General features: G+C 45.6%; 1 protein-coding gene across 3 annotated transcripts in view; it reads left to right on the top strand.

Moving 5' to 3' along the window:
* The window catches only part of inpp4b (inositol polyphosphate-4-phosphatase type II B), a 533,162-nt gene that overhangs the window by 16,386 nt on the left and 493,597 nt on the right, over nucleotides 1–23,179 (top strand). For all 3 annotated transcript variants that reach the window (XM_051928128.1, XM_051928130.1, XM_051928129.1), the window contains one exon: nucleotides 6,981–7,025. In XM_051928128.1, the coding sequence (XP_051784088.1) occupies nucleotides 6,981–7,025 (45 nt within the window). The remainder of the gene's footprint in view (nucleotides 1–6,980; nucleotides 7,026–23,179) is intronic.

Consider the following 23,179-nt stretch of genomic DNA (forward strand, 5'->3'; position numbering starts at 1 on the left):
GGATGGATTTGCTATCCTGAATAGATCTGTGCTCCATTAGTATGTCCTGCAAGAAGCTTTAGCTGCTCCTGGCAGAGTTGGGGTCAACTCACAAGAAAATCATCAGAGCAGTTCATGCAAATATATGGAACTGAATTTAAAAAAATGAAACTACGGGGTAGCGCTGCTGCCTCACAGTTAGGAGACCCGGGTTCGCTTCCCGGGTCCTCCCTGGGTGGAGTTTGAATGTTCTCCCCGTGTCTGCGTGGGTTTCCTCCCACAGTCCAAAGACATGCAGGTTAGGTGGATTGGCGATTCTAAATTGGCCCTAGTGTGTGCTTGGTGTGTTTGTGTGTGTCCTGCGGTGGGTTGGCACCCTGCACAGGATTGGTTCCTGCCTTGTGCCCTGTGTTGGCTGGGTTTAGCTCCAGCAGACCCCCGTGACCCTGTGTTCGGATTCAGCGGGTTGGAAAATGGATGGATGGATGGATGAAACTACGGGAAGCAAAGTGGAATTGAAATGAAATGGCTGGCGCCCTGCCCGGGGTTTTTTTCCTGCCTTGCGCCCTGTGTTGGCTGGGATTGGCTCCAGCAGACCCCTGTGACCCTGTAGTTAGGATATAATGGGTTGGATAATGACTGACTGACTAAGTAAATAATAATAATAATAACAATAATACATTTTATGTATAGATAGATAGATACTTTATTAATCCCAAGGGGAAATTCTTATTTTTTTTATAGTATATAAAAGTATATATATATATATATATAGGTATATAGCGCCTTTCTCATGCTCAAGGTCCAATTCAGTAAAATTCTGCAGAATTCCTTGGGTGTTTTTTTCACTCTTTGAGGAAGTGATGAGGACCACCTGCACACCTGCTTATCCCTACAGTTATCTAATCAGCCAATCACATGGCAGCAACACAATGCATCAAGTCCTGCAGGTTCAGGTCAGGAGCTTCAGTTCATGTTGACATCAAAACACCAAAACGGGGGAATTAAAAGGGGACTTCAGTGATTTGGACTGTGACGTTATTGATGGTGCCAGATGGGACAATGAGGGCATTTCTGGAACTGCTGGTCTCCTGGAGATTTTTGCACTCACGACAGTCTGTAGAGCAGAGGTGTCAAACTCCAGGCCTGGTGGGCCACAGTGGCTGCAGGTTTTCATTCTAACCATCTTCTTCATTAGTGACCAGTTTTCTTTGCTGATTAACTTCCTTTCCCTTCATTCTAATAGCCCTGTTTTTAAGGATTCAGTCCCCTGAATTGATTTGTTTCTTCATTAAATGACAGCCAAACAGAAATGAGGCATTAAGAGAGCCAACAGACAACCAGCTAAACTGGGGATTCAAACTCCAGCCAGTTTCTTAATGAGAAAGTGATTCTTGCTGTTAATTAAACCCGTTATTCAATTCCATGGCTTGTTGCTGCTTTCATTCTGCCACAGCAGGCATTTCCAAAACTGTTGATTTTCTGTTTTACTGAGATAGATAGATAGATAGATAGATAGATAGAACGAACTGAAATGCACTATATAACAGATAGATAGATAGAACTGAAAGGCACTATATAACAGATAGATAGATAGATAGAACTGAAAAGCACTATATAACAGATAGATAGATAGATAGATAGATAGAACTGAAATGCACTATATAACAGATAGATAGATAGATGAAAGGCACTATATAATAGATAGATAGATAGATAGATAGATAGATAGATAGATAGATAGATAGAGTGGTGTGAAAAACTATTTGCCCCCTTCCTGATTTCTTATTCTTTTGCATGTTTGTCACACAAAATGTTTCTGATCATCAAACACATTTAACCATTAGTCAAATATAACACAAGTAAACACAAAATGCAGTTTGTAAATGGTGGTTTTTATTATTTAGGGAGAAAAAAAAATCCAAACCTACATGGCCCTGTGTGAAAAAGTAATTGCCCCCTGAACCTAATAACTGGTTGGGCCACCCTTAGCAGCAATAACTGCAATCAAGCGTTTGCGATAACTTGCAATGAGTCTTTTACAGCGCTCTGGAGGAATTTTGGCCCACTCATCTTTGCAAAATTGTTGTAATTCAGCTTTATTTGAGGGTTTTCTAGCATGAACCGCCTTTTTAAGGTCATGCCATAGCATCTCAATTGGATTCAGGTCAGGACTTTGACTAGGCCACTCCAAAGTCTTCATTTTGTTTTTCTTCAGCCATTCAGAGGTGGATTTGCTGGTGTGTTTTGGGTCATTGTCCTGTTGCAGCACCCAAGATCGCTTCAGCTTGAGTTGACGAACAGATGGCCGGACATTCTCCTTCAGGATTTTTTGGTAGACAGTAGAATTCATGGTTCCATCTATCACAGCAAGCCTTCCAGGTCCTGAAGCAGCAAAACAACCCCAGACCATCACACTACCACCACCATATTTTACTGTTGGTATGATGTTCTTTTTCTGAAATGCTGTGTTCCTTTTACGCCAGATGTAACGGGACATTTGCCTTCCAAAAAGTTCAACTTTTGTCTCATCAGTCCACAAGGTATTTTCCCAAAAGTCTTGGCAATCATTGAGATGTTTCTTAGCAAAATTGAGACGAGCCCTAATGTTCTTTTTGCTTAACAGTGGTTTGCGTCTTGGACATCTGCCATGCAGGCCGTTTTTGCCCAGTCTCTTTCTTATGGTGGAGTCGTGAACACTGACCTTAATTGAGGCAAGTGAGGCCTGCAGTTCTTTAGACGTTGTCCTGGGGTCTTTTGTGACCTCTCGGATGAGTCGTCTCTGCGCTCTTGGGGTAATTTTGGTCGGCCGGCCACTCCTGGGAAGGTTCACCACTGTTCCATGTTTTTGCCATTTGTGGATAATGGCTCTCACTGTGGTTCGCTGGAGTCCCAAAGCTTTAGAAATGGCTTTATAACCTTTACCAGACTGATAGATCTCAATTACTTCTGTTCTCATTTGTTCCTGAATTTCTTTGGATCTTGGCATGATGTCTAGCTTTTGAGGTGCTTTTGGTCTACTTCTCTGTGTCAGGCAGCTCCTATTTAAGTGATTTCTTGAATGAAACAGGTGTGGCAGTAATCAGGCCTGGGGGTGGCTACGGAAATTGAACTCAAGTGTAATACACCACAGTTAGGTTATTTTTTAACAAGGGGGCAATTACTTTTTCACACAGGCCCATGTAGGTTTGGATTTTTTTTCTCCCTAAGTAATAAACACCATCATTTAAAAACTGCATTTTGTGTTTACTTGTGTTATATTTGACTAATGGTTAAATGTGTTTGATGATCAGAAACATTTTGTGTGACAAACATGCAAAAGAATAAGAAATCAGGAAGGGGGCAAATAGTTTTTCACACCACTGTAGATAGATAGATAGATACTTTATTAATCCCAAGGAGAATTCACCTTTCAGATATTGTATGATGGACACCAGTTGTTTTGCCTCATTTTGTGTCTCCTTATTGTTTGGCTGCTAATTAAGGAAAAAGAAACAACTAAGGGGTCTGAGCCACGTCAATTAAAACGAAGGTAAAACAAGTTAATTAGCAGCACAAACCAGTCTCTAATTAAGGAGATGGTTAGAATAAAAACCTGCACCCACTGCGGCCCTCCATGACCGGAGTTCGACACCCCTGCTGTAGACTTTAATCAGAACGCTGGGAGAAACATAAGACCTCCGGTGGGTGGCAGTTCTGTTGACAAGAGAGGTCAGAGGAGGATGGCCAGACTGGCTCAAAGTGACAGAAAGGCCACAGGAACTCGGGTGACCAACTGTGGTGAGCAGAAAATGCACAGCATGTCCAGCTTTGAGGCGGGTGGGCTACAACAGTAGAAGACCACGTTAGGTTTCACTCGTGTCAACCATAAACAGAAGGGTGAAGCTGCAGTGAGCTCAAGCTCGCCAAAAACTGGACAGCTGGAGACTGGAGGAGCGTAGCCTGGTCTGATGAATCTCAAGGCACACAGATGGGGGGTCAACAGCAGGAATCCACGCACCCCACCTGCCTTGTGACAACAGTCCGGACTGGCGATGCTCTAATGGTGTGGTGAATGGTGGTGTTCTTGGCACACTGTGGCCCTGTTGATACCAATCAGTCAACGTTTAACTGTCACAATCGATCTGAGTGTTGCTGTTGACCATCACAACCGAACTCCTGGCGTGACAACGCCCCATTGTCACAAAGCAAACTAGCTTCATGAACATGACATGGACTTCAGTGGTCTTCAGATCTGGACTTTGAGAGGTGGAGGAACGGGAGACAAATGTGCAGAACTTGTGTGAGGCGATCATGGCAAGCAAGGAGCAGAACCTCAAGGGAACGTTTTCAACATCTTGTGGAATTCATGCCGGGAACAACTGGGGAGAGGAAAAAGGAGGACCTCACCAGGATCAGTATGGTGGTCCTAAGAAACTGCTCAGTGAGTGTGATATTCGTTATAATTTAGAATGATAATTTACAGCATGGGTGGCACGGTGGCGCAGGGGGTAGCGCTGCTGCCTCGCAGTTAGGAGACCCGTCTGGGTTCACTTCCCGGGTCCTCCCTGCGTGGAGTTTGCATGTTCTCCCTGTGTCTGCGTGGGTTTCCTCCCACAGTCCAAAGACATGCAGGTTAGGTGGATTGGCGATTCTAAATTGGCCCTAGTGTGTGCTTGGTGTGTTTGTGTGTGTCCTGTGGTGGGTTGGCACCCTCCCCGGGATTGGTTCCTGCCTTGTGCCCTGTGTTGGCTGGGATTGGCTCCAGCAGACCCCCATGACCCTGTGTTCGGACTCAGCGGGTTGGAAAATGGATGGATGGATTTACAGAATATACACTAGAGTTCAAAAGTTTGGAGTCACCCAGCAATGTTCATATTTTTATACAAATTGATAGCTTTTATTTAATCAAGATGCCAATGATTTAAAAATATAGCCAAGACAATCCTAATAATAATAATAATAATAATGAGTTTTAGGGCACTAACTGGGCTACCATCCATCCATTATCCAACCTGCTACATCCCAACCACAGGGCCACGGGGGTCCGCCAGAGCCAATCCCAGCCAACACAGGGCGCAAGGCAGGAACCAATCCCGGGCAGGGTGCCAGCCCACCGCAGGGCACACACACACACACACACACACACACCAAGCACACACTAGGGACAATTTAAAATCGGCAATGCACCTAACCTACATGTCTTTCGACTGCTGTGGGAGGAAACCCACGCAGACACGGGGAGAACATGCCAACTTCACACAGGGAAGCAAACCCAGGTTTCCTGACTGCGAGGCAGCAGTGCTACCCACTTTGCGGTGCCGTAACTGGGCTACCCCTTTTATTAAATTCATAAACTAAAGGAAAAGCAGAGCTCATAGCACAAAACAAAGTAAATAAGCTCAGCCAGTCTCTCTGTTAGTTTCCATGGGAGGCTGTGTCCTCGGTGTAAGCCTGAGACCACAAGTGACACCTTGCTTGGGGTACCTCCCCCTTTTATATCATCTGGGACAGAAGAGGTGTGGCCATCTCTGGGCAATGTGGGCGGAGCTAGGCTCCCGCAGTGATCGTCTTGTCTGGCCTGAGGCTGAAAGAGAAGGTTTGGTTAGCAACAGCGCCATCTATCCCAGCGTGGTTATGCTTACCACCACAGAGCCAGGATGGTGGCTCCCCAGGAGTGTATGCATGACAAAAGATCAATTTTACAAATGTAAACTGGCACTGCCTTGTTTGCTTCTGATGTATAATTCTTCAAATTGTAAAATCCAATAAGAAGTCATTGCTGCTGCTGAGGGGATCTGCCAGGAAGAACTGGATAATCTGGCTAAATCCAGGTGTGCAAAGCTTGTAGAGACTTACTTAAGAAAACTCAAAACTGCCAAAGAAGTGTCTCTAATGTATTGAGTTATGTTAAGGAAAGATTTTAGTTTGTGATTTTAAATACATTTGTAAATATTTCTTTACTTTGTCCTTATGGGTTATTGAGTGTAGATTGATGGGCAATAATGGCAGATGTGTCAGTTTCAAAGGAAATCTACAACACAATAAAGTGTACAGAAAGTGAATCCACTGTAACGTTCTCAGACTGGCTGAACTCATTTGAGTGTCCCTGGGGGGTGTTGAGGGGGGGGGGGCAGTGCCTGTCTTGATAGGACTGTGTGCAAGTCAGCCCATTGCAGTGCCCACTCCCACTCACCCACCTGCGTACATATGCCAATTTAACATTGTTAATGACCTTACCAGGCACATTTTATGGATGTGTGAGGAATCCCTAAATACAGAAGAAAAGCCCACTCAGGCACAAGGAGAACATGCAGAACCCACCTGGGAATGGCCCAGATGATCCATTGGCATATTAACCACTGCGCCACCTTGTATTTTTTATATTGGTTATTTAATGAATGCTCACAAGTTGAGGAGAGCACTTCTGGATTAAATCCATCCATCCATCCATTTTCCAACCCACTGAATCCGAACACAGGGTCATGGGGGTCTGCTGGACCCCCAACACAGGGCACAAGGCAGGAACCAATCCCGGGCAGGGTGCCAACCCACCGCAGGACACACACAAACACACCCACACCCACACACCAAGCCCAATTTAGAATTGCCAATCTACCTAACCTGCATGTCTTTAGACTGTGGGAGGAAACCCACGCAGACACGGGGAGAACATGCAAACTCCATGCAGAGAGGACCCGGGAAGCGAACCCAGGTCCCCAGATCTCCCAACTGCGAGGCAGCAGCGCTACCCACTGCGCCACCGTGCCACCCCTGGATTAAATGATTTATGCAAACAGATCAAAGCTTCTTAGCAGAGGCTCCAGCCCTCATGACCCTGCCTTGGATTCAAGCAGATTGAGAAGGTTTTGTCATTTCTGCTTCCACATGCCTGCCTACCTTTGAGAAATTCAGGACAGAAGTCTTTTGATGGAAGATCTCATTTTATTATTTGCATATTGTTTTTTTCATGAATAATGTCTGCTCACTGATGTGTTTTACTTTTGTGTTCTTCCCCACAGGCGCAGTGATGATTCCAAAACTTCCTAGGCTGGAGTTCAGCCTCGGTAAGATCTTTTTTTCATCCCATTCTCATTTGATTTTCGGAAGTAAAGCTGTAAGGTGTTGCCGTATTGCACGAGATGAACGGCACCGCATGAAGAAGATGGTTTGATGGTTCTCTTTGCTATCGGGGCTGACTGTAAAAACAGAAGCAACTGCCTTGTTGGAGTTTTGTATGCTGCTTAATTTGCGCCAACACACATGCAATTATAGGCAAAGAAGTGAGGTGAGAAAAGAGTTGGGGATCTCTGATTGGAAAGCCCTCCTTCAGTGACAAAGGAAAGCTTCAGAAAGCCCTCTGCCGAGTCAACAGCTGCGTCCTGTTAATGCTCATCGTTAGGTTTTGTTGACAAAAGGGGAGGAGTCACAGGGTGTGAATGAGGGAATGTAGGCGGGCTCTTCTGGAGTCTCCTCCTCCACTCTAAGGGTGGGTGTGGAAATGGAGGTCAGAGGCAGTGCAGCCCCCTCTGGCTTATCCTTGTGTTGGCCCTCTCACCATACACATGGTGCTTGACACACAAGATAGCCCCCCCTAACTGAATGATAGGCATATTTGTGTAGTGGGCAGTGCCTCTAATGGAATGACGTGTAGTGGGCGGTGCTTCTGACTGAATGACAGGCATACTTGTGTAGTGAGTGGTCCATCTAACTGAATGACAGGCACTCTTATGTAGTGGGCGGTGCCTCTAATTGAATGACTCATGTACTTGTGTAGTGGGCGGTGCCGCTAACTGAATGACAGTGTAGTGGGCAGTGCCTCTAATTGAATGAAAGGCACACTTATGTAGTGGGCGGTCCCTCTAATTAAATGAACATCTTACTTATGTAGTGGGCGGTGCTGCTAACGGAATGACAGTGTAGTGGGCGGTGCCTCTAATTGAATACACATCATACTTGTGTAGTGCATGGTCCATCAGATTGAATGAACAGCACACTTATGTACTGGCTGGTGCCTCTAACTGAATGACAGGCACTCTTGTGTAGTGGGCAGTCCCTCTAATTAAATGAACATCTTACTTGTGTAGTGGGCGGTGCTGCTAACTGAATGACAGTGTAGTGGGCGGTGCCTCTAATTGAATGAACATCTTACTTGTGGAGTGGGTGGTGCTCTTAATTGAGCAAGCATTCTTGTGTAGTGGGTGGTCCATCTAACTGAATGAACAGCACACTTATGTAGTGGGTGGTGCCTCTAACTGAATGACAGGCACTCTTGTGTAGTGGGCGGTGCCTCTAATTGAATGACTCATGTACTTGTGTAGTGGGTGGTGCCTCTAATTGAATGAACGGCTCACTTATGTAGTGGGTGGTGCCTCTAACTGAATGACAGGCACTCTTGTGTAGTGGGCGGTGCTTCTGACTGAATGACAGGCATACTTGTGTAGTGAGTGGTCCATCTAACTGAATGACAGGCACTCTTATGTAGTGGGCGGTGCCTCTAATTGAATGACTCATGTACTTGTGTAGTGGGCGGTGCCGCTAACTGAATGACAGTGTAGTGGGCAGTGCCTCTAATTGAATGAAAGGCACACTTATGTAGTGGGCGGTCCCTCTAATTAAATGAACATCTTACTTATGTAGTGGGCGGTGCTGCTAACGGAATGACAGTGTAGTGGGCGGTGCCTCTAATTGAATACACATCATACTTGTGTAGTGCATGGTCCATCAGATTGAATGAACAGCACACTTATGTACTGGCTGGTGCCTCTAACTGAATGACAGGCACTCTTGTGTAGTGGGCAGTCCCTCTAATTAAATGAACATCTTACTTGTGTAGTGGGCGGTGCTGCTAACTGAATGACAGTGTAGTGGGCGGTGCCTCTAATTGAATGAACATCTTACTTGTGGAGTGGGTGGTGCTCTTAATTGAGCAAGCATTCTTGTGTAGTGGGTGGTCCATCTAACTGAATGAACAGCACACTTATGTAGTGGGTGGTGCCTCTAACTGAATGACAGGCACTCTTGTGTAGTGGGCGGTGCCTCTAATTGAATGACTCATGTACTTGTGTAGTGGGTGGTGCCTCTAATTGAATGAACGGCTCACTTATGTAGTGGGTGGTGCCTCTAACTGAATGACAGGCACTCTTGTGTAGTGGGCGGTGCCGCTAACTGAATGACAGTGTAGTGGGCGGTGCCTCAAAATGAATGAATGGCACACTTTATGTAGTTGGCGGTCCCACTAATTAAATACACATCATACTTGTGTAGTGGGTGGTCCATCAAATTGAATGAACAGCACACTTATGTAGTGGGTGGTGCCTCTAACTGAATGACAGGCACTCTTGTATAGTGGGCGGTGCCACTAACTGAATGACAGTGTAGTGGGCGGTCCCTCTAATTGAATGACAGATATTCTTGGGCAGGGGGGCGGTACTTTTAATTTTATTGGCTTTCTTCTGTAGTATGCAGTCGTCTAAACTTCTCAGTATTTATGCAGTGGGCCATCACTTTAATTTAATGAAGGGCAAATGTGAGCAGTGGGCAGTGCTATTAATTACTTAAAATTTTTTGGTGCAGTAGGTGGTTTCTGTAGTTGAGTGAGACTTGCGTCTGTGCAATTTGTGTAATGGGTGGTCACTTTCATTTAATAGTGGGCGGTCCTATTAAATGAATGACAAACGTTATTGCATGGCGATTGGGCCTTTTCATGAAGTAAAAATCATTCTTGCACATGATCTGATTCCTCCAATTGAATGAGAGCACTCGTGTGTAGAGGGCGGTGCCTTGAACTGAATGAGAGGCGTGCTTGTGTAGTGGATGATTCCTCCAATTGAATAACCAAACGCTTTTAATTCAATGTCAGGTATTCTTGTATAGTATGCAGTCCCCTAAACTTAAAAATATTTATACAGTGGGCAATCACTTTAATTTAATGAATAGCAATTAAATGATTAATTAAATAAGCATTCTGGTGTAGAAAATGGTCCCCCTAATTGAATAACACTTGTGCCTGCACTTAACTGAAAGATGATTATTTGTGTAATGGACAGTCACTGTTATTTAATGACAAGCGCTCTCTCTTATATAGTGGGCGGTCCTATTAAATGAATGACAAACGTTACTGCATGGTGATTGGGCATATTAATGAATCAACAATCATTCTTGCTTAGCATCTTGGTCCCCTAATTGAGTGAATGGCACACTTATGTAGTTGGCTGTCCCTCCAAAAGAATGACTGACATACTTGTGACGAGGGTGGTCTCTCTAACTGAATGAACAGCACACTTATGTAGTGGGTGGTGCCTCTAACTGAATGACAGGCACTTTTGTGTAGTGGGCGGTGTCTCTAATTGAATGACAGTGTAGTGGGCGGTGCCTTTAATTGAATGAATGGCACACTTATGTAGTGGGTGGTCCCTCTAATTGAATGAACATCTTACTTGTGTAGTGGGTGGTGCCGCTAACTGAATGACAGTGTAGTGGGCGGTGCCTCAAATTGAATGAACAGCACACTTATGTAGTGGGCAGTGCCGCTAACTGAATGACAGTGTAGTGGGCGGTCCCTCTAATTGAATGAACATCTTACTTGTGGAGTGGGTAGTGCTCTTAATTGAACAAGCATTCTTGTGAAGTGGGCGGTCCCTCTAATTGAATGACAGATATTCTTGGGCAGTGGGCGGTGCTTTTAATTTTATTGGCTTTCTTCTGTAGTATGCAGTCCTCTAAACTTCTCAGTATTTATGCAGTGGGCCATCACTTTAATTTAATGAAGGGCAAACGTGAGCAGTGGGCAGTGCTATTAATTATTTAAAACTTTTTGGTGCAGTAGGGGGTTTCTGTAGTTGAGTGAGACTTGCGTCTGTGTAATTTGTGCAATGAGTGGTCACTTTCATGTAATAGTGGGCGGTCCTTTTAAATGAATGACAAACGTTACTGCATGGCGATTGGGCCTTTTAATGAAGTAAAAATCATTCTTGCACATGATCTGATTCCTCCAATTGAATGATAGCACTCTTGTGTAGTGGGCGGTGCCTCCAATAGAATGACTGACATACTTGTGTAGTGGGCGGTGCCTCTAACTGAATGACACATGTACTTGTTTAGTGGGCGGTGCCTCTGACATGTTTTCCTGATTGGTGGGCTTTTCCTTTAATCTGAATAATCAGCATTGGCGTGGTAGGCAATCCCTCTAATTGGATCGGTGCATTTACTTTGCCCTAATAAGCTGATTATTCGAGGTTTCAAAATTGCCACGTACTCCATAATTCCAGTTGGAGAAACAAGAATGTTGGTCTCTGAGAAACCGCAGGTAGATTTGTCCACAAGTAAACCCGGTTACGTGATGATGTTAACCCTTAACGGGGTTACCTTTAAGGATTTTGTAGTGTGCTCATATCCGCTTTGCCACATAGATAAACTACCTGAGGCAAACCCTCGGGTGATCATCTTGTTACTTCTCCTGTCTCAGCATTTCAGCAATTGCTAAGTTTACGTTGATGAGCAGAACATACAGTTCTGGGGTCAGCTGCACGATCTCAGGACACGTTAGGTGGCCCGATTCCTTTTTACAGTATTAAGTAGCCTAACGCAGTGCTGATTTTATTGAATTTCAAATACCTGCGTGGATTCCTCCTCCTCAACCACTCATGAAGCATTAATGATGGATGGTTGAGCTGATGTGTGGACCGTTCCTCCATTAGGTGCTCCCTCACACACTTAATAACTCCAATACTTTAAAACTAAATTCTAAACTGAGCAGGAAGCCAATGAATGGAAGCCAGGACTGGAGTAACGTGCTCACGCTGTTTAATGCGGCGACAAGTTGTGGATGATCAAGTGGTAGCTGTGGGAGAGCAAGACATAAAGAATGGACTCGCCCGCTACATTCTCAGGTTCCAGTTGCTGCCATCAGGTCACGGGTTCAAGGTTCCAAGTGTGATGGATGGCCAGGACCATTACTTTTACTGAGGAAGGACTGAGGAAGACATGATCTCGCCCAAGATGCTAGAGGGCAGCCCTCCTGGGTTTCTACAGCACCACAGATCCCCACAGGGCATGCTGGGAGTTGTAGTTTGGAGCAGCTCTGTTTGGGTTCCGAGTGCGCCACCAGGGGATGCTGCAGGTGCAGCTGAGTCCTTAGTGGGACCTTTTCTGCCACACCAGGAATTGCTCCACTGGAAGAAGGTCACGAAACACCTGGAGCACTTCTGGGGTGTCCTATAAAAGGAGCCGCCTCACCTTCAGTCGGGGAGCAAGAGACGGGAGGAGGAGACAAAGGGTCTTTACTAGGGGTCCCAACAAATGTGTGCGGGCCATTTGAGAAGATCTTTGTAGAATAAGCAATGCTTGATGTCTTGTCACTCATGCTTTGCTTGACTCAATGACATGAAAAAGGTGTGTGGGTGCACAGGGGGACAATTGCTTTTTTATTTCCTCACTTTTAGGGGGCAGGGTGGCACAGTTGCCTTGCAGTAAGGAGACCAGGGTTTGCTTCCCATGTTCTCTATCTGTGGAGTTTGCATGTTCTCCCCGTGTCTGTGTGGCTTTCCTTCCACAGTCCAAAGACATGCAGGTTAGGTGGACTGGTGATCCTAAATTGGCCCTGGTGTGTGTTTGGTGTGTTCACCCTGCAATGGACTGCCACCCCGCCCAGGGTTTCTTCCTGCCTTGCGCCCAATGCCAGCTGTGATAGACCCCCGCGACCCTAAGTTGGGTATAAAATGACTGCCTGACTTTTAGGGGGCATACAGAACTTTCTCAATGAGCTGTAAGTGGGCCGACACAATTGTCCACGTCTATAAATTCACGCACGGTATCCTCCATATTTATAGGCCATCTTGCTCTACTAAAACACGATGGCCACGATTCATAGGTGGGCTTTTCTGGTCCTGTGGACTGCGCAGAAACCCTTCAGCCGCGTTTAAAAACTCGTGCTAAATGACAATGGGGTGACGCGCTCCCACTGCTCTCTCGAAGGGCGAGGGACCTCCACGAGCAGCACAAGGCCGCCCGCCGCCTTTGTATTTGCCACCAGGCGCAGGGAGATCAAGGCAGAGGACAGAAACTAGAAAGTGTTAAACGAGATTTATGGCGCTAATGCCGCATCCCCGTCAGCGGCACAGAGAATCAGCCACTTGTCTCCAAAAAACACAGCTAATTTCCCTCTGCCTGCTTGGAGCACACATCTTGTAAAGAGGTTGCGGGGTGGCGGCGAGCCGCATTAATCTTCTGTTTGATGTAGTAATTCATATAGAAAATGGGAGCACAGTGGTGAGGTGACAGCTTTCAGTGCGTCGAGCTGAAGGATAGCGAGGCTCCAAGGAGCCATTCATTCTGCCAGCCCCCTTCCTCATTCCCCTTGTTTAAATCAGGGGTCCTTGTTAATGTTAACGAATGACAAGACGTAATTCCTGCCCCTTTACGGACTGTGTACGGTTCGGCTCCCTGACAGATGAGGAGGCGACTCGGCCCTTTCTGCCACCTCATTTTTGTCTGAGGGTGGCGCTCACACGCTGAGCTGACGCTGTGTCCTTATCTCAGACTGCTGGTCGGACAGCACAGGGGTTACCTGACCCTCTCACAACAGGCGGTCTTCACTTTATTTATTATCCGTTTTCAAAATGTACCTTTGTTTACTGGACGGAGTGGTGGCTCTGAGGTATGAATCTGCACTGGCAATCGGAAGGTTGCCGGTTCGAATCCTGTAAATGCCAAAAGTGACTCTTCTTCATCGGGCCCTTGAGCAAGGCCCTTAATCTGCAACTACTCCGTCCTGGGTAGGACGTTAATCTGCATTGTAGACCCTCCAACCTGCAGGGACAAACCTGGGGGTTGGTGGCAGAATTGGCACTCCAGCCACCATTAATAAAACCTCACACTGGTTCCATTCCATCTGAACTGGTATGGTGCTGAGGTGCCACCCATTGCTTGGCTGGACTGGGGTCCCAATCTGGGATCCTGAGTTGGTTCGTCATGTGGTGGGTGCGGCAATGCGCTGTATCAGCGTGGGCTCCTAAGAGGGGTCCTCTGCGAAATAAAGATGGAAAACTGTGATGAAAGGACAAGCTACAGATTTGGGCAATCTCCACAACTAATCCCCGTTTAACGATGAGCGGGAAGAAATAGTTGGGTCTGTCGATCAGATGGGGGCTTCAGTCAACGCCCACATTGCTCACTTCAGGAAGCGTTCAGACCCTCTCAGTGTTTTCAGCATCGTGGTAGCGATTTTTAAGCATAAAAATAATGTTACGGGCCCCACTAGTGGGCCACAGAAACAGAAATGACAAAAGTAGCAAATCCCAAAGTGTACGCGAACTTTGCCTCCACCAGAGGATGAGCTACATCAACGAGGTCCGGAGCTGAACTCCACTGGCCCTCAATGGTGAGACGTAATCCAAGTCTTTGGCCCTGTGAAATAGGTAGAGTGGAGCAGCAATGAGAACACACCACTTTCAGTTTGTTGTCCAAGTTGCGTCTCTTTATTCACATTCAATAAAGTCATTATAACCCTGCATATATATATATATTTGACACTTTTACATTCACATTCTCATGTGTGTTCCCAATACCTCTTCATTCCACCAACAGTCTCAATAAACAAGATCACATACACATGTATATACAGTAAGCAATCCCTAGCCACTAGGGTAATATAGAAAAAGATTACAGAAATACTGTATTTAAATCAAGCTATATGCTGTATTAAATTATGTGCATTATATATGCAGAGGCACAACTAATCTCATTATCCATCCATCCATTTTCCAACCCGCTGAATCCGAACACAGGGTCACGGGGGTCTGCTGGAGCCAATCCCAGCCAACACAGGGCACAAGGCAGGAACCAATCCCGGGCAGGGTGGCCAACCCACCGCAGGACACACACAAACACACCCACACACCAAGCAACACACTAGGGCCAATTTAGAATCACCAATCTACCTGACCTGCATGTCTTTGGACTGTGGGAGGAAACCCACGCAGACACGGGGAGAACATGCAAACTCCACACAGGGAGGACCCGGGAAGCGAACCCGGGTCCCCAGCAATGTTCCCTCTAAGGAGTAGCATATAGTGAGCAAAAAACATTGTTTATGAGCGACATTTTGTTTAAGCCAAAAATTTATGAGCACCTCGGAGTGAGCGATCATGTGATAAGTACGAGCGACGCCATCGGAATGAGCGATCATGCGGGAAGTATGAGCAACGCTCTGAATTCGTGTAAGCGATCGCTCGCGCGCTCAGCTTAGAGGGAACATTGCTCCCCAGGTCTCCCAACTGCGAGGCAGCAGCGCTACCCACTGCGCCACCGTGCCGCCCAATCTCATTATATAACCCTTTTTTTTTTTAAAATAACATTTCTAAAGGAATGAAACATCAGCAATAATCAAAAAGCTTCAGTGCTACTCTTTAGCCTATCATATTTCAAACACTACCCGTTTCATATTTATACATGTATAACAACATAATAACCATTCATCAGAACATTTCAGCCATTCTATAAATTATTTACACCTAATACAGTTTACAAAATATACATTTAACAAGAGTACCAAGTGTCTGGTTAATGATCTACAGCACCGTCGTCTATCTACAGTGCAGCTTGCCGCCTGCATTTAGCAAGTTTTAAGTTCGCGCCTCTGTAGCAATACATATCAGCACACCCTGTCATGTCCTGAGTACAGGTGCTGGTCATAAAATTAGAATATCATGGCAAAGTTGATTCAGTGGCGTAGCGTGGGTGTCAGCCGCCCGGGGCGGAGGAAAATTCCGTCGCCCCCTTATTTAGGTATTTCAATTTAAAAGACTAATAGATACAGTAATTCTAAAGAATTTTGCTGCCCCCTAAAAGTGCTGCCCGGGGCGGGCCGCCCCCACTATGCTACGCCACTGAATTGATTTATTTCAATAATTCCATTCAAAAAGTGAAACTTGTATATTAGATTCATTCATTACACACAGACTGATGTATTTCAAATGTTTATTTCTTTTAATGTTGATGATTATAACTGACAACTAATGAAAGTCCCAAATTCAGTATCTCGGAATATTAGAATATCAATTAAGACCAATGCAAAAAAAAGGATTTTTAGAAATGTTGGCCAACTGAAAGGTATGAACATGAAAAGTATGAGCATGTACAGCACTCGATATTTAGTTGGGGCTCCTTTGGCCTGGATTACTGCAGCAATGCGGCGTGGCATGGAGTCGATCAGTCTGTGGCACTGCTCAGGTGTTATGAGAGCCCATGTTGCTCTGATAGTGGCCTTCAGCTCTTCTGAATTGTTGGGTCTGGCGTATTGCATCTTCCTCTTCACAATACCCCATAGATTTTCTATGGGGTTAAGGTCAGGCGAGTTTGCTGGCCAATCAAGAACAGGGATACCATGGTCCTTAAACCAGGTACTGGTAGCTTTGGCACTGTGTGCAGGTGGCAGGTCCTGTTGGAAAATGAAATCTGCATCTCCATAAAGTTCATCAGCAGCAGGAAGCATGAAGTGCTCTAAAACTTCCTGGTAGACGGCTGCGTTGACCTTGGACCTCAGAAAACACAATGGACCAACACCAGCAGATGACATGGCACCCCAAACCATCACTGACTGTGGAAACTTTACACTGGACCTCACGCAACGTGGATTCTGTGCCTCTCCTCTCTTCCTCCAGACTCTGGGACTTTGATTTCCAAAGGAAATGCAAAATTTACTTTCATCAGAGATCATAACTTTGGACCACTCAGCAGCAGTCCAAAGGCGAGACGCCTCTGACGCTGTCTCTTGTTCAAGAGTGGCTGGGCACAAGGAATGCGACAGCTGACACCCATGTCTTGCATACGTCTGTGTGTGGTGGTTCTTGAAGCACTGACTCCAGCTGCAGTCCACTCTTTGTGAATCTCCCCCACATTTTTGTTTCCCAATCCTCTCCAGGGTGCGGTTATCCCTATTGCTTGTCCACTTTTTTCTACCACATCTTGTCCTTCCCTTTGCCTCTCTATTAATGTGCTTGGACACAGAGCTCTGTGAACAGCCAGCCTCTTTAGCAATGACCTTTTGTGTTTGCCCTCCTTGTGCAAGGTGTCAATGGTCGTCTTTTGGACAACTGTCAAGTCAGCAGTCTTCCCCATGATTGTGTAGCCTACAGAACTCGACTGAGAGACCATTTAAAGGCTTTTGAGTTAATTAGCTGATTAGAGTGTGGCACCAGGTGTCTTCAATATTGAACCTTTTCACAATATTCTAATTTTCTGAGATACTGAATTTGGGACTTTCATTATTTGTCAGTTATAATCATCAACATTAAAAGAAATAAACATTTGAAATACATCAGTCTGTGTGTAATGAATGAATCTAATATACAAGTTTCACTTTTTGAATGGAATTACTGAAATAAATCAACTTTGTCATGATATTCTAATTTTATGACCAGCACCTGTACATAGACTGGGAGTTAAGAATGACATTCAGGGAGAGGTTGTTGTGATGGCACCGTACCATCAGGTCTTTTACCTCCCGTCTCTAGACGAGCTCGTCGTTGTCACCAATGGGGTCGATCACAGTGGGGTCGTGTGACGATGCCGTGCTCCCATCCATTGTGCAGGAGTCCTTGAGCCCAACACCGTCGGTAATGTCACCGATGAGCTAGCTAGACAGTGAGGCAATAACAATGGAGCAAGGGGATGATGTAAAAAGTACAAAGTGCTTTTATTTAAAACAAACCATCAAAACAAGTGTTCCAACAAAGTGCAGCAGTGCATTCAAAAGTCATCAACCCTTGAAAGAAATGTGGAGGTTTAAAAATCATACAAAAACAATCCTTTAAAACCGAGGTTTAAACGTTGTGCAGGAAGCTGTCTTTTCAAACAGTTACACAAATGACAAGCCCGGTGCTTCTTTTCCATTAGCGTCTCACCTGCTTCTCCCAATGCGGGCCCTGCAACAGGTGAGACGCTGTCTCTGCAGCTGACCTTCTCTGTGCCTGACTCCACTACTGTCAGTCGCCTTTCTGATCCTTGGCTCCAGTCGGCTCCCTCCTGACAGTGACTTGGGATTCCACAACGACCAAGGCTCTCACGTTGGGGACACCACGTCCCAAGTCCTGACTCCTGCTGCCTTCCGTGGCTTTAAGCGGAGAGTCGCTCGTCTCCCGGTCACTCCCGTCCTTCATACTAAACTCTATGGAGTGACCACCTCTACTACTTACCCGGGTGTAGGCCAAACACCCAGGCTGCCTGCTCTCCCTCGCTTTCCTTCACCAGCTTACTCTCACTCGCTCCCTTCCTGCTTCCTTCTGCAACCTCCGTTTCCTTCTCTTTTCTCGTTCATCTTTAACCATCTCGGGCTTCTCTGTATATAATGGACGTGGCAGCTGTGGCAATCAACAGTTCCCGGGATCAATTACATTGCGGACCGTCCCCCACCTGTGCACTTAGGCGAGACACACCTGCAGCACGAATCCACCCGGAAACCACTTCAGCCAACACTACTACACCCCTCGCAACACCGCGAGCGCAGTGATTATTTATTTAAATACAGTGCATCCAGAAAGCATTCACAGCTCTTCATCACTTTTTCCACATTTTGTTATGTTACAGCCTTATTCCAAAATGGATTAAATTCATTTTTTTCCTCAGAATTCTACACACAACACCCCATAATGACAACGTGAAAAAAGTTTACTTGAGGTTTTTGCAAATTTATTAAAAATAAAAAAATTGAGAAATCCCATGTCCATAAGTATTCACAGCCTTTGCCATGAAGCTCAAAATTGAGCTCAGGTGCATCCTGTTTCCCCTGATCATCCTTGAGATGTTTCTGCAGCTTCATTGGAGTCCACCTGTGGTAAATTCAGTTGACTGGACCTGATTTGGAAAGGCACACACCTGTCTATAGAAGGTCCCACAGTTGACAGTTCATGTCAGAGCACAAACCAAGCATGAAGTCAAAGGAATTGTCTGTAGACCTCTGAGACAGGATTGTCTTGAGTCACAAATCTGGGGAAGGTTACAGAAACATTTTTGCTGCTTTGAAGGTCCCAATGAGCACAGTGGCCTCCATCATCCGTAAGTGGAAGAAGTTCAAAACCACCAGGACTCTTCCTAGAGCTGGCCGGCCATCTAAACTGAGCAATCGGGGGAGAAGGGCATCAGGTCAGGGAGGTGACCAAGAACCCGATGGTCACTCTGTCAGAGCTCCAGAGGTCCTCTGTGGAGAGAGGAGAACCTTCCAGAAGGACAACCATCTCTGCGGCAATCCACCAATCAGGCCCGTATGGTAGAGTGGCCAGATGGAAGCCACTCCTTAGTAAAAGGCACATGGCAGCCCACCTGGAGTTTGCCAAAAGGCACCTGAAGGACTCTCAGACCATGAGAAAGAAAATTCTCTGGTCTGATGAGACAAAGATTGAACTCATAGATAGATAGATAGATAGATAGATACTTTATTAATCCCAATGGGAAATTCACATTCTCCAGCAGCAGCATATTGATACAATAAATAATATTAAAGATTGATAATAATGCAGGTGAAAAACAGACAATAACTTTGTATAATGTTAAATGTTAACGTTTACACCCCCGGGTGGAATTGAAGAGTCACATAGTGTGGTGGAGGAACAATCTCCTCAGTCTGTCAGTGGAGCAAGACAGTGACAGCAGTCTGTCTCTGAAGCTGCTCCTCTGTCTGGAGATGATCCTGTTCAGTGGATGCAGTGGATTCTCCATAATTGACAGGAGTCTGTTCAGCGCCCTTCGCTCTGCCATAGATGTTAAACTGTCCAGCTCCATGCCAACAATAGAGCATGCCTTCCTCACCAGTTTGTCCAGGCGTGAGGCGTCTTTTCTCTTAATGCTGCCTCCCCAGCACACCACCGCGTAGAAGAGGGCGCTCGCCACAACTGTCTGATAGAACATCTGCAGCATCTTATTGCAGATGTTGAAGGACGCAAGCCTTCTAAGGAAGTATAGTCGGCTCTGTCCTTGCTTGCACAGCGCATCAGTATTGGCAGTCCAGTCTAATTTATCATCCAGCTGCACTCCCAGATATTTATAGGTCTGCACCCTCTGCACACAGTCACCTCTGATGATCAAGGTGTCTATGAGGGGTCTGGGCCTCCTAAAATCCACCACCAGCTCCTTGGTTTTGCTGGTGTTCAGGTGTAGGTGGTTTGAGTCGCACCATTTTACAAAGTCATTGATTAGGTCCCTATACTCCTCCTCCATGGCAGGACTCCGAGTTGTATTGGAAGTTCAATGTATTTAGGCTGAACAGGACCTTTGGTGTGAATGCCAGGCATCACATTTGGAGGAAACCAGGCACCCCTCATCACCAGGCCAATACCAAACCCTACAGTGAAGCATGGTGGTGGCAGCATCATGCTGTGGGGATGTTTTTCAGCGGCAGGGACTGGGAGACTAGTCAGGATAAAGGGAAAGATGACTGCAGCAATGTACAGACACATCCTGGATGAAAACCTGCTCCAGAGCGCTCTTGACCTCAGACTGGGGTGACGGTTCATCTTTCAGCAGGACAACGACCCTAAGCACACAGCCAAGATATCAAAGGAGTGGCTTCAGGACAACTCTGTGAATGTCCTTGAGTGGCCCAGCCAGAGCCCAGACTTGAATCTGATTGAACATCTCTGGAGAGATCTTAAAATGGCTGTGCACCGACGCTTCCCATCCAACCTGATGGAGCTTGAGAGGTGCTGCAAAGAGGAATGGGCCAAACTGGCCAAGGATAGGTGTGCCAAGCTTGTGGCATCATATTCAACAAGACTTGAGGCTGTAATTGCTGCCAAAGGTGCATCGACAAAGTATTGAGCAAAGGCTGTGAATACTTATGGACATGGGATTTCTCAATGTTTTTATTTTTTATAAATTTGCAAAAATCTCAAGTAAACTTTTTTCACGTTGTCATTATGGGGTGTTGTGTGTAGAATTCTGAGGAAAAAAATGAATTTAATCCATTTTGGAATAAGGCTGTAACATAACAAAATGTGGAAAAAGTGATGAAGCGCTGGGAATACTTTCATGATGCACTGTATAACTGGCCTTTGCTAAGAGAGCTGTGGACCCACAATGGTCACCACGGGTCGTCTGTAAAACTTGGTGATGCTGTTTTTTGTTTTTTTGTGATTCCTGATTTTTAAATTACGTTTTTCAACTTCCTTACTTTGGATTGCCTTTTTAGGTGAATCCTTTTTACTTTCCATTTCTGGCTTTTGCAAGTTATTTCCTTATTTTGTGTTTGCATGTTTAATACATTTCTCATTTATAAACATTATTTGTTTTGTGTTGCCTTATTAAACGCAGGGATTTAATATTTCCTTCCTTTAAAAAAGTAATTTTGGAATATTTTGGGGATTTAAAGGTGTAAGAGAAAATCTTAAAAAGTTAATGTTAAAATTCACATACGGTAAGTGAATGCTTTTTTTTTATAATCAATCCTATAATCTTTTATGCCCCCCCCCCCCCCACACCCCCGTCCATAAGTTAACATTTGACTTTCTCAGCTTTTTCTGTAACCGCTCCAGTTAGGATCAGCGTGGTGTCATCAACCAGGAGTTCGAAGCACCAGAGAGCCCCAAAAAGTTCCTAAAGCGCTTCCACAAATGTCCACTAAAAGGGGGAAATCCCATCAAAAACCCTGGCAAGACACAACCAAGGGTCTCATTGAACTCGTTGAATTTTAGTAAAAATAATAAAAAAAAAAAGGTTTAGTTCTACAAACGTGAAAAACGGAATTGCCTGTAACAGGATGACAAGCCTCACAGCCCTCACTGGTCCTCCTTTCTCTCTCATGGACCTCCAGACCTCTTGACGTGTCCCTCCCTCCAAATCATGACCACCACGTGTAAAACCTTTCTGTCTTTCATTGATGTTTCTCTATCAGCTGTCTCAATGTAAAGACTGCATCGGTTGTTCCTCTCTCTGGCATCAAACCAAACTGCTCCACCGGTCAAGAAGTCCCAGAACAGTTTCCAATAGTAAGGTCAAAACACGGAGCAGAAGTTCCGAAAATGTCCACATTTGACAAAATGCACAAAGCTCAGCAAAGGCAAACAGACTCACCAACTCCAGAGCAGAACAGGAACTATGGGAGACCCTCCAGATGTGTAGGGTGGTGGACCACCCACAAAACACATGGACAGTAACACAGGAAAAGAAAATACAGTTGATAACTGACAAAAATAACATTGGCATAAATAAATGGATCCATCAAAAACACAAAAAGGACATGAAAGAAGTTTTGAACCCGAGGCTGAGGGGGAACCCTGACTAAGACAGAACACTTGGACTGTTAGATTAGCTTACAACTGGAGCAACATGTGACCGTGTGCCCTGGCCGGGGTCCTGCAAGTGAACAAAGAAACACCTGAGGAGCTCCTTCATAGCAATGGCAAAATGTCTTTATAGCGCCTCTGGGACTGGGACTGGGACTGAGATAGAAACTGGTACTGAGACTGAGACTAGGACTGGGACTGACACTGGGACTGGGACTGAGACTGGGATTGAGATAGAAACTGGTACTGAGACTGGGACTAGGACTGGGACTGGGACTGAGATAGAAACTGGTACTGAGACTGAGACTGGGACTAGGACTGGGACTGAGATAGAAACTGGTACTGAGACTGGGAATGAGATAGAAACTGGTACTGAGACTGGGACTGGGACTAGGACTGGGACTGTGACTGACACTGGGACTGGGACTGAGATAGAGACTGGGACTGAGATAGAAACTGGGACTGAGATAGAGACTGAAACTGGGTCTGGGACTGAAACTAGGACTGGGACTGGGACTGAGATAGAAACTGGTACTGAGACTGAGACTGAGACTGGGACTAAGACTGGGACTGAGATAGAGACTGAAACTGGGTCTGGGACTGAGATAGAGACTGGGAGTGAGACTGGAACTGAGATAGAGACTAGGACTGGGACTGAGACTGAGATAGAGACTGGGACTGAGGTAGAGACTGGGACTGGGACTGAGACTGGAACTGGGACTGAGATAAGGACTGGGACTGGGACTTAAATAGAGACTGGGACTCAGACTGGGACTGAGATAGAGACTGGGACTGAGATAGAAACTGGTACTGAGACTGAGACTGGGACTAGGACTGGAACTGGGACTGAGATAGGGACTGGGACTAAGACTGAGACTGGCACTGGGACTGAGATAGAGACTGAGACTGCGTCTGGGACTGAAACTGGGAATGAGATAGAGACGGAC

The sequence above is a fragment of the Erpetoichthys calabaricus genome, chromosome 5, assembly GCF_900747795.2.
Source record: "Erpetoichthys calabaricus chromosome 5, fErpCal1.3, whole genome shotgun sequence".
NCBI classification, from domain to species: domain Eukaryota; kingdom Metazoa; phylum Chordata; class Cladistia; order Polypteriformes; family Polypteridae; genus Erpetoichthys; species Erpetoichthys calabaricus.